Below are 15385 nucleotides of genomic sequence, written 5' to 3'. Positions count from 1 at the left end.
CGAGATGATATAATTGAGACATATTCAATCCATTTAGTGTAGTTTTCAACATGAGACTTTTCTATAATTCATCCAACTGAAAGCTGAAACTGACTATTTAGGTAGGCTAAAGAAGAAAACTCAAGAAGCAAACTAAAGAAGCAAAACTTAGACATGTAAATAGAGGAAACACAATATAAAACTTATCAAGAAAACATTCCATAGCTTAAAAAGCATAAAAGTTTTTCAAACCTGTGCAATAAACTGTATAATTTTCACAAAAATGTTCAGAGGCATGTCTCGTGGTACCACACCTCGGGAACCTTTTGGAAAAAGGGTTGTGATGATTGTTATAAGCCGACTGTAAAATTAAAAAAAAAACATTGTGACAAGTTCATTTTTTTTGCAATATAGCTTTATGCTACCTTAATCAAACTTTTGAAAATAGTTTAGAAAAATCCTACAGGAAAAATGCCAATAATGGAAAAAATATTTTGTTCCAGATTAAAAGACAGCATGTCATTCTGCCTAGTACATTCTAAAATTTGTTAAAATTGAGACAAGAAGAGATTCCCTGTATCAGAAACATATTGTAATACTGATGGCACAGCAAATGCAGTTAAATAAAAGGATAATTCCATGATGTAAATATGTATTTACCAAACTATAACCCACAAATATGCCCTGGATATGTATCAAAATGTAACTAAGATATTTTATCTCTTTCTTTGCATTATGTGGCACTAATTATACCCTTTTTTACATATTACATTCATTTTTATTAATAGAAAATACTTTTGGGTGAAAGATGGTACATGGAAAAATTGTTACCCAATTACTAATTCACTATAGAAAGTCAGGCTGGTAATTTAGCATTTTTAGCATTATTAGCCTGCATTTTTTTCAGTCCTTTTTTCTTGTGCTTCTTCACAAAGCACATATTCCTCAGGAATTTGGGATCCACCCCTTTCAGAGATTTGTCTCTTTGTGACCTGGATTTCTTAATGCCGTTTCTGTGCCATTTGCAAGATTGATTGTGTGTAGTATGGTTCTTGGACTTGGATCAGGGGTGGGATTCTACAGGTTCGCACCTATTCGCTAGAACCGGTTGTTAACATTCTAAGCAGTTCGGAGAACTGGTTGTTAGAAGAAATTACTGCCCTAATCCTGTAAGGAAGGCAGGAAGGAAACATTCTGGTGTTGCTTACAGAAAGTGCCTCTCGGTTAACCCTTATTACATTCTTGGCAGGACTAGACTTCCTGTCTCAGAAACTTCTCTGGAGTTTTTTTCCCTCCTTTGCTGGTACTTTGCTTGTGTGGAATGACCAGTCAAAATTACAATGGCACTGAAAAAAGTGACTTATAACCATTTTTCACACTTACAACTGTTGCAGCATCCCCACAGTCATGAGAGGCCAGGAGAGGAGATGTATGCCTCGATGTGAGTGATGTTGAGTTGGCCATACCCCGCCAGTCACATTACCACCAAGCCACGCCCACCAACTAAGCCACGCCCACAAAACCAGTTGTTAAAATATTGAATCCCACCCCAGACTTGGATTATTCTGAAGGTAGCTTTAGTGATTTGCTCACTATATGAGAAAAATTACATTGAAATTAAATATGAATATAGAACAATACCTTTGGGTAGTTGTATTGCTTTCACATTTAATTCTAATCATATAAACCCATAGCAGTCTGTAGAGAGATTCCAGTGCAACTCGAGCCATTTTTGGATCTTTGTTCTAAAAAAAAAATCATGAAAATACTGTAATCTTGATTTATATTTCATATAGCTGCTAAATTTTAAGGCACCTATGTGGACCCTGAAAAAGGGCATTTTATTTGTAATGACCTATGAGAACTATTAAGACTGACAAATCTACAAAATATGGATTATGGCCTTGTTTGGGTTCCTGCAAGAAAAGGGAAAAAATACATAGCAGACTTTATGCCAAGAATGATATGAGAGCCAAAGTATTTGGACTATGTTCTCATGGCATGAACAATCTGAGCTAAGTAATGATATTACAGAGAGAAAATTAGATACAGCATGCTGCATTTTTGTGGAATTGAGAAAAATGAGAAGTATGTAACAGATCTGAATAAAGTAATTTTGTAGAGTACAGATGAGGAATATACATGCATGAAAAAAAGGTGAAGATAATGAATTAAAGGATCAAAATGTATGGTATTGAATGAAGGGATTATAATATATATATTATATAATATGATATATATGGTAATGAAATTTTGTAAACTGAAACTGAAGCTAATGCTGTAAATGTTTGAGTACAAGGAGAAACACAATGAAAATAAAGTAATATTATGAATGGTGACAAATTGCAAGGCTGCACTCTATAAATGGTAAACCTGGAGAACTGCTAAAATTTGCATCATAAGTAAAATAATGCTATTATCGTTCCCCTACATGGAGGGAAAATAGCAATATAACATAAATAATAAATAATAAATGTGCTTCTTTCATATCAATTAGATTTGATAAAAGTAATGCATGGAGATCTGTCTTTGTAAGAGAGAATAAAATAGAAAGCAAACATTTAATATATTTAAATTTAAAATTATGATGCTTCTAGCTTGAAATATATATGCTTGAATTCAACAGATTTGAGAAAGAACACTATTTTTTCACTGTAGCAATGGGTAAGTTGAACATGTCTTGTCTATGTATCTTAAAAGTGCAGAAGACTTCTCAGCCTTTGCAATCAGAAATATTCTTACTGGTGATGACTTTTAAACAGATAGATATGTCTTCAGCTTTGTTTAGTTATCAAAATCAAGCATCTACTGTAATTCTAAAGTGTGCTGGAAGCCAAATAATCTGCTACACAAACACATCTGGAGTGTCCTTTTAAAGCCAGCTGAGCAAACTGACCTGAAGACAGATTTTTTTTTAAATGGAAAGATGTGAATATTTCATATCTCAGGCATATAACTGGTACATGACTTTTACATAAAAGTCAATGTTAACATTCAAAAAATCACTTTAAAATGACAGGTAAAAGAAGCTATTATTTATTGCATATTTAATTGAAATGGTTTTAACAAAACTTAACTTTTGCAAAGTTATTTATCCAATCTGTCAGTTTTTATGTTTTATAATATTTTTATATACAGTTTTATAACATTAACTAGAGGGTGCACATTACAAAAAGCAGATCACAATGGTCATGAAGTGTGAGACAGTGTACTATCAATAAGCCACAAAAAAACTTGATTTTGCAAATTACCCAGGCTGGGTTTATTAAACTTGCTAAATCGTAATAATGTTTTTTTATTTTGTTTTAGTAACAACTAGCAATTATTATTTGTAAACCAAGGTTTATAGCCTAATGTATTGTATGAACTCAGACAATTGCATTTCAGTGAACCATGATTAAGTAAAATGCATAAGAGAATCATATATTGCAGTATATTAAGATTTGTGTCCTGTTTGTATCATATTATGATGCTATTATATGCAACTATGATAGATTAATCAGACTTCACCCTAAGTGTGCCCAGATAACTCACTTGAAAAAGGAGAAACTGGAAAAAGTTTGGAGAAGGGCAACAAGGAACAAAGTTATATGATGAAAGATGACAGAACTGAGCATGTTTAATTTTCAGAAGAGAAGTTGAAGTAGTAATATAATTGTAAAATACTGGTTGAAATACAAGGTCAAGACCTGTTCTTCCTCTTTCATGGATGCTCTAAAATGCTCTTTCATGGATGCAGGAGAGAATGTGGAGTCCAGTTATCAACCAGTTATCCTGAACCTGAGTTCTCCTTCACTGGACGTTTAAGCAGACGTTAGAAAACCATCTGTTGGGGATGCTTTCATCTGGATTCCTGCATTGAGCAGGAACTGGAACTGAGGCCTAAACAGTTCTTTAACTCTGTGATTCAATAAATGTTCTATGACACCACAGAAGTTCTGCTAAGGATTTGTTAGCCTCCTTTACATGTTGCTAATTAAAAACAATGCAACTATTTAGCGTTGTAACTATCCATCCTTTGTAGAAATACCACAGAAATGCTCAAATTGAATATAAGCAAAATGAGTCAAATTTTCAGTAAATAATTTTAAGTATAATTCAGTGAAGAACAACGTTCAGATAGTATTTATGCAAAATGATTGGTAGCAAGGTTTCAAAATAGGAAAAAGTTATTATTTACAGTAAAGCAACTGGCAGTTTTTAAGCAATAGTGTTTTATCCAGTTAAAACATAAAAAGATAATAAACCTGGCTGTTCAATTTTGGTTCTCACCAATCATAACTTTATATGTGATTAACAGCTGTATTTCAGTTAATAGAGCCGGAGAGCTTAGCTATCCAAACAGCATATAAATATTTATGAAATAAAAGGAGGAAGAGTGAGTTAAAAACTCACCAATCACCTTATATGACCTTTTCTGTTTTCAAATATACCAGTAGGGGTATCTGGAATGTTTATGGTGGTTTTATAGCTAAAATAGTGATTCTGAAAAACAAGAGATAGTATTGGCAGGCAAGTTTTTGTAAAAGTAGAAGAAAATCTTTGTTTTAAAAAGACTAATCTGGGGATATGTTTAGGACTATGCAAAACCCAGTATGAATTGGAGAGACAATCAAAAGGAGTTTATTCAAATAACATATTCCTGCCTGAGAGAAAGAAGACGCAAGAACATTTACATTGCAATATTTTTTGTAGGTCCTGCTTGCCTTTTTTACCTTTTAAAGTACAACGATTGTCATCCATTTGTTTTTAACAATTATATTAAGTATTCTTAACAACCATTATGGTAAGTAGATGTTAAATAAAATAATTATATTTTCTTTTTAATAACCATATCTTTAGTCTGTACTGTTTGAAGGTTATATATTTTAACTGTTTTTATTGTTTAGTATTTGTATTTTAAAGCAGTTCAAAGTATACCAGAGAAGACAGCTATAATCAATTCTTCTTCATCATCCTGTTAAATGTAAGATGTGGACGTTATTATTTTTTTAAAAAAGTAATCTTATTATATTTACAAATGTACTTGCAAATACTAGTTCTATTTTATTTTAAAGGTACTTAACAGAGGTGTTATATAAATGCATCCTACATGTCAGTATGCTATGTGTATTTTATAATTAGTAGAGATGTGGGAAACCATTTATTGATTTGCAAGGAAGCCTCTAAATTAAGAATATAAGATTGCACGGATAGTATTGGCAGATTCATGACACATAGACCCAGAGCTAACTACAAAGCAAGCAAAAAATGATGTACTAACTTTGAGATTGGACAGGCAGTTGTTGAGAAAAATATGCCATCTATTTAGAAAGAACTGTTTTTGACTGACACAAAGCAGGCATGTTACTAGAGGATACAAAGCCTAAATAAGAGACAAAAGAAATACAAGATTATTTGAATGACAACAAAGGAGAAATCTAATTTATCAACAGATCCATAGTAAACGTTGGAGCATTAGATCCACACTAAACTTTACAGCTCCATCTCTCTCCTGGCTTATATTAAATGCATCAGCCACTATAAACACAGAATTCAAACAATGATTTTTTTTAAATAAAAAAATTAACTCTTACAATTTTTAAAAACTTAATTATTATGATTTTTTGTGATCATTCCGTATAAATGTAGGAATATATTTACAATTAAATAATAAAATACTTCTAGCGAGTGCTATCCAGAACACCTGAAATGCGCTCCAACGTTATGCAGCAATAGAGTGTAGCATTCCAAGGATAAATTGTAGTAAGCTGTAAATTATTGTACCAGTTAGATTTGTTGAATGTTAAGAATCTGCTGTCATGAAGCTATTAGAATTCCCACAGAATAGACCATTTGTATAGACTAATGTGGCCCTCGGCTTTAATGGATAAATTAACAAATACATTCATGGTAGTGACAAAAAAGCAGTTTAAGTTCTTCTTCAAATAACTGGTATTTTTTTCATCCCATTTTATCTAATAATCAGCACTAAATAAATGTTTTTTCTTAGAACTGTATTTTATTTGGCTCTATTACTGGAAATAGCCTAGAGAAACGGCTTGTCCCTTATACGGTCACAGAAATTTCTAACTTTCCTTCAACACTTCAACTATATTATTTTCAGTTAAAAATATTCTTAAAGTTTCCTTTTCAATTAAAATATTGTAATAAAAATAAAAGATTCCACAATTCGCAGGTCAAGTACAAAGGGGAAAGCTAGATGATCCAAAATGCATATTTTTTGTCCAACTTTTTGTCCTCTTCCAAATGTTCTACCTTACACTTTCAGTTAAATAGTTTTTTTCTTCCCTTTCCCCTTTTTGTTTTGCTTAAAAGCTAGAAAAACAAAGTATGATTTATATGTACTCTGGAGAATGTCCACTATATTCAGTAGGATTTTAACACTCTCAGTATTAAAAGAACTATTTAAATCACAATCTTTCATCATTATTATCAAAATCAAATATGTTATTACAATCATTGATCAGAAAAAAACTTTAAAATATAAATTACAGAACAAAAATAACATTAATTGAGGTCAGATGATATCATGTCTTCACTACCATCTAATAATAGAGGGTAATTATCCTTATTATGCCTAGGTTAGTGTCTCTTAATAATAATTTAGTATAAAATATTTCTGTTTTGCCTGGAAATCACTGGAAGATTGGTGCTCTATGGTACTTATAATATCTTGTGTTTTTCTGATTTTGATGTAAATTGTAACGCAAAATCTACTACTTTCAATTAAAATTGTAAATTGAAATGTTATACCTTTTGTTTTCTTAAAGTCCCATTCATTTTCAATTGATCTAGCCAATGGACATGATCTAGTTAGAGAACCACATCTTATTTCAAGATTTAACCATTGTCTAAATCTTTCCAAATGACCTCAGTCAGACTTAAAAGTGATTACTTTCTTCACATTCAGCATTATTATTTTCTTACAGTGACCAAAACTCATAATATATTCACATTTGCAAGTTTCATTGATACATTTTAACAACTGTTTAGCAAATTGAAGAATTAACCTTATCAATATAAATAAAATTGAAACCGTACTAAGATTTACTGCTGCTGCCCAATATTTATTGAGCCATTAATGAATACAGAACCTTATCTCCATCCCTAACCAGGTCCTATATTCGGGATATTAAAGGTATTTGTAGAAACCCAATGCTTGGGAATAATTAACCCACAAAAGTAATATAATCGAATGAAAGAAGAATATGCTAAGATCCAATGCATCATATCTTCATCTCTGCTACAGCTTTTCAAAATGATATGTCTATGCTACTATTAAGTTCATACAAAGTATAATTATACTTAGAGACTATTGTTTTAAAACAAGTTATATCAGCTTGTATATTAAGGATACCAATTACTTATTAACAAAACTTTATTACTTTGCAATGTTTAGTAACACACCCATTTACCCTTTTAAGCCTTATGATAACCACTGGACCATATTTCATGTAGATGGGAAATAATGGTGTGCTTTTTTAATAGCCAGAAATTAACAAAGACTAAATAAGATAGAAATATTGTACATAAAAACAGTTTATGCATATACTGACTGAGAGGCATGTACAAATTAAAAATTCCAACAAATTATTGTGAATCTAATGAGATACAGAGATATAGTTTTGGAAACATTTCAGAAAGCATTTTAAGAAAAGAAAAAATTGCCTAAAACACTTTTCATAATAGATATTAACTTCAACATTACTAACCAGTGAATGCTTCTTTCGTGAAGATAGTTCGAGTGTTGTATCATAGAGACTTTCAACAAAGTTCCTCAGACAGGGAACATTCACTTCATTTTTAACAGCCTGAAGAGAGAGAGAAAGATAAAAATTAAGTTCTACTTCAGATTTTCTAATACGTACAGCTTGGATACTCATATAGAAGAGAATACTGCCTACAGTCATCAGCTGAACAAGGGAAAATAAACTTAAACAGAATCAAGGGAAGGCACTGAGGGGAATTGTAATTCTAGCAACTCTGATATCTAGCAACTATCTGTCCAAGATGAGATAGAAAGAATAAACACAATATGCAGCTTGAGAGTTCTTGGATCTAAATTTTACCCTGAATCTTGAAGTGAATCCAGCCTCTTACCTTCATCATATCTTAAATAATAATAATCTAATACAACTGTAGATATACTTTTATTCCCCAACTATTTCTATTTTGGATTCCTTTTTTTTGGCCACTCTTGTATTTTATTCAGAAATTACCATTGGTACAAAACATTGCTGCTGTGACAGAGCACACTATGCTAATTTTGAAGTGTTAACACAGGTCGTTTATTTGTTTCTGGATATAGTGAAACATGTCATTTACTACTTTTAAAATCTTGGCCCCAGGACACATGCAAAATACTTCTTATTGCAAGGTTCCGATCATTTATTTTCATAAGCCACCAGAAGCCCATTTTTCAATGGAAGCTGGTTTGCCTATTTGCTATTTGGGGTCAAACTTTCCAAGTTGAATTCCCAGTGCAATACAAGAACTGCTGTCCACGCTGGCCCTTAAGATGACTTTAAAACAGAAACCTTTCAATTAGCTTACAGTTGAAATGGTTTATTTTTAACTTTTGTTATTAATTTAACTTTGGTAAAAATGCTACTTTAATTCTGCTTTAACATTAGACTATAGTTTTAAAGTTTTATGCATTTTAACTTATTACTAGCTATAGTACTCGTTAATACTGTGTGTACTAATCAGGGACTTGGTTGATTGGTGATAGGTTAGTAAAGAAAAAAGTACTTACAGCAGCTACTGGGACAAGAATTTCAACAAACAACCCTGCTAATGCATGTTTGATATCTTTGTCTTTAACTTCAAGAAAATAATGTGCACATTCCTGGAATAAACAAAAATAGAAAATAAAGTTTAATAAATAAAGAAGAATATTTGTATTTTTGGCAAAGCCACTACTTTGTTAAATAGGAGCTCCCACTGTATTCGAGGGTCTTACTCCAAATTAAGTACAACAAAATAACACAGAATAATAATCTGCCAAATAGAAAAATCTAAGCAAATATTATGAGCAATCAAATGAAAATAGTTTTTCAGTTATTATGATAGGCATATCTTATTTTCCAGTTTTCATTACTCTCTGACCTGTGAAATAAAAACCACCTGCTCCTCAAATTAGTTACTAAACAAGCATTATGAAGCACTGAGGTTTGTTTGTATAAGAAAAGGACAGCTTCCTCCTGATATGGAACTTTGCTACCTGCATAAACTGAAGGGAAGCTTCAAAATCTTCCACAGGATACATTTTAATACGGAAGAATTTCATCCCCATGATTAGACTGATAATGCTTTGAACCATGTAAGGATTCTGCTCCTTATGCCGCAGCTCTTTCAATTCTGCCATAAATTTCTTCTTCACAGCTGGGAATCTAAAACAAAAATACATTATAATGATGCTTGTTTCAAAGTATATATTTGGCAGCAAGACAGATATTTATATTTTTCACTATGCGTTATACTTTATATACTTGTTTTACATTGTGAGCTACACAGAATGGTCTTGGGGTCTGATAGCATCTGAATTTAAATAAATAAAGCCAATTACACAAAGTGAAATTTTTGTAATACCAAAGAGTCTACAACTCCTACGACCTGTGAAATATGTTATGGCAAGTGGAAAATAAAAATCACCACCATACACATAGAAAATGAAGTCTCCAATGTTACATCCTAAATCAAATGTACACAATGCAATGTAACAAGTTCTAGATTTCCCATGGCCATGAAGCCCAACTATAAAGTTTTCCTTTTCAAAATTTAGCTTTGTAATGAAAAAGAAATAACATTAGAACATAGGTTGTGTATAGTAACAGGATGGCAAATTACCTGTAGCATTAAAATATCATTAATTATAATAATTATTACATTAATGATTAGATCATTAATATTCCCAAAAAACATATAGACTGATTTAATCAACTGTGTTGTCACAACACATTTCTCTTTTCAGTTTCCATTTCAATTATCCTGGGAGGAAAAAAGAGGAAGAAAATAGTAAGAAAAGAAAAAGTAGGAGGGGGGAGGAGGAGAAACCTTCCAAAGAATTAGTTCATCTCTCTGGTTGGATCAGCCTAATTCTACCATAAGATCCATAAGATAGAATGCACATTATTAAGGGTATTTAAGAAACCTGGAGGTGACTTCACATCAATTCTGATTTTGGTGCTCCTGGAAGATTATGAGATCAGACAGTTCTCTACATCAAAACCTAGTTTGATAAAACAAAGCATTTATGAAGGGAAAGGATCAATTCCTACAAAATGTGCATGTGCAGAGAGACAGAGAGAGACAGAGACAAAGAGAGACAGAGACAGAGGGACAGAGAGAGAGAGAGACAGAGAGAGAGAACTTCTCACTGAAGAATCTTTTTGAGTGAAAGCTATCTAATATTTTGATTATTTAAATATACTTACTTTGCTTGTGCTAGTACCCCTATTACCTCAGCATAGAGATCTGCAACAATGTGCATATTTCCAGTGTTGGGACCTAGGTACCTGTTAAAGTTAAGAAAATATAGAATTTTAAAACATTCATAAATAAATTTCACCGTAGGTTTAGCTTTATATGACCAATAATCTTTCGGTATTCCTACCATTTCTGAATGGACACACACACTTAGGCTCGGTTTACACATATTGGGTTTTGATTTTATGTACTTGAGTACCCAAATGTAGTGACTTATAGTTTAGCTGAATGTGTGAACCTGGCTTAGTATATAAAGAGTTGTAACCTCATTAAAATCTAATCCTGCACAATATCACAAGCCATATAATTAATCAATCTTTATTATGGTCATACACCAGCATAGGGTATGAGAAAAATATAGAGTCAGTAATAGACATGAAATATTTGTTTTTCCAGACAAATCTTGTTAAGATTCATCACTATACTAGCAAAAGAGTAAGCCTTCCCTATGATAAAGATTAATCAGTTGTAAATAGGGGAAGTGGTATGCCTGCATTATAGAATTAAATAGGAATTCTCAATTTATCTGGGACTTACACAAATAGTAAATTTATGAAGGGACCCTTAAGCTCTAATATCAAACTTCCCTAAAGGAAGGCAGAACAGTTACTGATTAAGAAAGTGACTTCTAAAAGGAGGTCCTTACTCACAAAATTTAGACTCCCGGATTACTACCTTATAACTAGGTCATGTTTATACTGCCATAAGGGTTCACTATTAAACTTAAGTAACTATTGATGCCAATGTGGTCTAAATCCCCGAGATTTCATAGAAAAGAAAGAACAAGTCTTACCCTTCTTTGTATTTAAAGTGCTTGAAAGCCAAATTAATAACATCATGTACCAAACCATCAATTACAGGATGAAGCTGAATCTGAAAAACAAATGAACAACCAGTTAACAAAATTCAGACCGATACTTAAAGATGACTAATGGCAAGTATAGCCAACCATTGCATGTTTCTGCTTTCTCCTCCAAAAGATAATACTCCTTAATTCTGACACACATGCAGTAATAAACCTTCAAAATTAATGTTTTCCAGTTTATGTGGAAACCCATAGCCACTTATATATATTCTTTCTTTATTTCAAAGGGTTACAAACCTTTCCCTAAAAGAGTGACAAACATATGCCATTAAAATTAAATATTAAAAATTTCAAAATGACATACCTGTTTCAATACTTCTATTAATACTAAAGAAAAAATAAAATCAATAGCAAGATCTCTTCTTTCCATTAAATAGTCTCGTTGCTGCTCATCACTTTAAAAAATGAGAAAACATAATTAAAGTTATCTTGTCGTACACAAATGAAGTATAAAACAGTTTTTAATTAGTCTATTTTAGGGTAGGAAAGTCAAAAATTCATCTGACAAGTTTTTAAGGATGTTTCAATATCTACTCCTTTCATTTCCTTTATTATTCCCCAATTTAAGAGATTTAGTTTCTGTTGGTTGGTTCTCCCTCAATTTTATTTCCTTATTAAACCCTCACTATTTCTATACATCTCATATAAAAATACAATCCGTAAGGCAATTGACATAAAACATAGAATCAATATTTACCAGCAGATAAAATGCAGTGGCAATTGAATTTATGTAAGGATACATTCCACTAAAAGGCTACCACAGTCCAGGATTCAGATAATCTCTCTGAAACAAGTAGTTCTAATAGCAGTAGCACTTACACTTATCTATATACCGCTTCACAGCCCTCTCTAATGGAGCAAACATGGCATGATGGTTTAGTCTGCTGGAATAAGCCAATGTGGGTATCTATGATTGGATTTATATTTCCTTCTATAGCTTATTTCTTCAACTAGGAAAAGCCATCACACAACTTTGGGACTTTGGAACTTTTGGGACTTCTGCACTCTTTTTGTACCCTTCTAAGGAAGCATTGATTGACTCATGGTGTTCTCTGTCTATTCTCAATAGGAGAAATTCAACAGGAGTGAAGATAATTCAACAAGAATTTAAATTCAACAGGAGTGAAGAGAATTCCATAGCTAGCTTCATGATGTTTTTGACAGGATTGGAGAATGAAAGCACTCTCAAACTACTGTCTGAAGCAAATCCTTTAATCCACCCACAAATATTGTCTGAAGCAAATCCTTTAAAGTAAAATTCTATATAGAAACAGGTTCCTTTTTACAAATAATCACAAAACATAAATAGCAATCAGTAATAAAAGTTATCCAGGTGCATACCTTTTGGATTTTGTGCTTGTTCTTGGTCTGTATTCATGAGATTCATCTTCAATGCCATTTTGTCTTTTATACCAATCAAACAAAGTGCGCAGGATAGAAGGTAGACAATACTCTGAAAGGGAGCTCATTGAACTAATTACCTATAGGAAAATGCATAAAAATAAAAATATATTTAGGTACAGTCTACTAAAAATCTACTGTAATCTTTAGTCAATTCTCTGAGGTGGGTTAGGCTGAGAGAGAATGACTGGCCCAAAGTTACCCAGTAGTAGGTTTTCATGGCTAAAGCAGGACTTTAATTCACGTTATCTGGCTTTCTAGCCTGGCGTCTTAACCACTATACCAAACTGGTTTAGTAATATTTTGTTTTGACTGAGACACAGCATGCTTTTAAAATCTATATGGTGAGAGTTAAAGTTTAAGATTTATGACTGACCCAAATCAGCCCTGATTATTTAATGAAGCATTCACACAATTGACTCTGGTATTCCTTTTATTAACTAACTGAATTGGGGGTAGATTAATTTTTCATACTAGCACATCATATGTTGGATGATTTTATGAGATAAATGAACAAAAAGGATATGCATGAAGCTGTGATAAAATTTAATTGTAAAGATTTGCTTTTATAAATCTCATACTGAAGTAGTTTTTTAATAAAACTATAGTCTAGACCAGTGATGCCGAAACTGGTACATGCATGTGCCGGCCAGCTGGTCTTTGCATGCACTGGAGTGCCAGAAACCCAAAGACCAGCTGGCCGGTGTGCATGCACGTGCCGGCCAGCTGGTCTTTGCACGCACTGGAGTACCAGAAACCCAAAGACCAGTTGGCGATGACGCGTGTGTCCACAGAGAGGGCACTGCGTGCCACCTTTGGCATGTGTGCCAAAGGTTCACCTTCACGGGTCTAGACTCTAGAAGAATGTACAAATTTTCAACCAAATTATATTAACAAATCTGGAAAGTTCAAACCAAAACTATAAAAGGTCAAATCAGACCATATAATTAAATATTCCCACTCACAAATTACATTTCCAACAACTAGTGGTCCAAAGCCAGCCATTAAAAAATATTTAGTCACACAATATGTCCAATAAATACAGAATATTAGAATAAATAATACATAATTAATGTGTTGTCTTAATTTAATTAAGACTATATTTATTTATATTATTTATATTTAGCACATATTCTCCTTTCTTCCAGGAACTCAAAGTAGATATATTTCATTTCCAAGGTGAAATAAAGTGTAAAATAGGTATAGTTGAGAGAAAGCAAGAAAACATAGTTGATCAGTAATAAAACCAAATCTTTTTTATGGTCAAAAATAAGGAAGAGGGTAGCATAAGGAGGGCAGGGTACAAAAATTAAAAGCATTATATATATATATATATATATATATATATATATATATATATATATATATATATATATATATATGTATGTATGTATATATATATATATATATATATATATATATATATATATATATATATATATATATATATTTGTTTTCTTAAGTTTTCGCACTTACATGTATGGTATTCAGCTTTGTTCGGAATTTTCATATATATACACACACACACACACACACACACACACACACACACACATACATACACATATAAATTGTGTTCATCTAACACAATACAGAAGCCTGATGATGGCAGATGAGATTCTGCCAAAACATTGCTACAACTTTAAAAGCACAACTATAATGACGTGGGAAAAATAGATATCAGTGCTAAATGTAAATCTAAAAATATTTTTAAACATCTAAAAAGAACCTAAGGAAAGGACAGGAACAGTAGATGAGCAGAGAGGAGCATGACAAGCTAAATATATCACAATGCAGATCACTCTAGAATAACAAACAAAGTGTTCATTAAAACTGGTTTATGGCACAGGTTATCTTCTGACAGATTTTAAGTGCTGCTGTGTACAACCTGGCAATATTATATTTTGTAGCAGGTTTGGTATCTGCAAGCAGCAGGAAAGTATATACCCTGTTTCTCCAACAATACGGCCTCCCCCAATAGGAAGCCCCAGCATGTTTTATAGGCATGAAATGAAATTAAGCCCCTCCCCCCAAATTAAGGCCTATATTAAAACATGCGAAATGGGGGAATGGTGGGGGGGCTTGCCGTTAGGAAGTACTTTTGTGGCACACCGGATATGGTGCTGCCTCGTTGACCCCGATACGAAGTGCCCCACCAACGCCGAGGTCAACATCCAAGCCGTGCCACCCGCCCACCCAAAGATGCAAGGGGGAATTAAGTCACCCCGAAAAGACAGCCTAGCCATTTTTGGGGCTCAAAAAAATAAGACCCGGCCTTATTATATGAGAAACACGGTAATTATCCTGTGCACCCTGGGTATTTATGAAATAATGGTGAGTGTGGCTAGTATAAATATCTCTTTAATAGAAGGAAGCACTAAGAAGCAAATGTTCTACTGTTTCCAGAGTCCCAGGGGCATTGTCTCTTCAGGTATGGAATCTTCCTGAATCTATATCAAGGATATCTGAGGGGAGGAAAGTTAGCCAATAAACTTCCAAGGCTGACATAAAATTTGAATATGTATTTCCTGATTTCTAGTTCCACACCTTAACCAATCTATCCCACTATTTTCAGCAGAATGTGTAGCTGAAGTAAATCTCCTGAAAGGTGGGTTTTTTTTTCAATTCTAGTCCCTTCCCCCTTCAATG

At 32.8% G+C, this 15385-nt stretch overlaps 2 protein-coding genes across 5 annotated transcripts in view; both read right to left on the bottom strand.

Moving 5' to 3' along the window:
• The window catches only part of LOC113416901 (protein furry homolog), a 102484-nt gene extending 89649 nt beyond the window's left edge, over positions 1–12835 (bottom strand). For all 4 annotated transcript variants that reach the window (XM_087966345.1, XM_087966346.1, XM_087966347.1 and 1 more), the window contains exons 1-10: positions 12677–12835; positions 11640–11730; positions 11264–11343; positions 10419–10499; positions 9206–9374; positions 8738–8830; positions 7695–7793; positions 5243–5344; positions 1621–1724; positions 232–340 (exon numbers count right to left, since the gene is read on the bottom strand). In XM_087966345.1, the coding sequence (XP_087822471.1) occupies positions 232–340; positions 1621–1724; positions 5243–5344; positions 7695–7793; positions 8738–8830; positions 9206–9374; positions 10419–10499; positions 11264–11343; positions 11640–11730; positions 12677–12804 (1056 nt within the window). In that variant the 5' untranslated portion in view covers positions 12805–12835. The remainder of the gene's footprint in view (positions 1–231; positions 341–1620; positions 1725–5242; positions 5345–7694; positions 7794–8737; positions 8831–9205; positions 9375–10418; positions 10500–11263; positions 11344–11639; positions 11731–12676) is intronic.
• On the bottom strand, positions 735–1042 carry LOC148130411 (large ribosomal subunit protein eL29-like; the record flags this gene model as incomplete). The annotated part of the gene is made up of 1 exon (XM_087967488.1): positions 735–1042. A coding segment is annotated over one exon (207 nt), but the record flags the coding sequence as incomplete, so codon positions are not given.
• Positions 12836–15385: the final 2550 nt, after the last annotated feature.

The sequence above is a fragment of the Notechis scutatus genome, chromosome 5 (genome assembly GCF_049901735.1).
Source record: "Notechis scutatus isolate UNSWTSFEM ecotype Mainland chromosome 5, rNotScu1.2, whole genome shotgun sequence".
In the NCBI taxonomy this organism is placed as follows: domain Eukaryota; kingdom Metazoa; phylum Chordata; class Lepidosauria; order Squamata; family Elapidae; genus Notechis; species Notechis scutatus.
The sequence above is the reverse complement of the archived record's forward strand: the minus strand, read 5'-3'. Positions and strand labels throughout refer to the sequence as shown.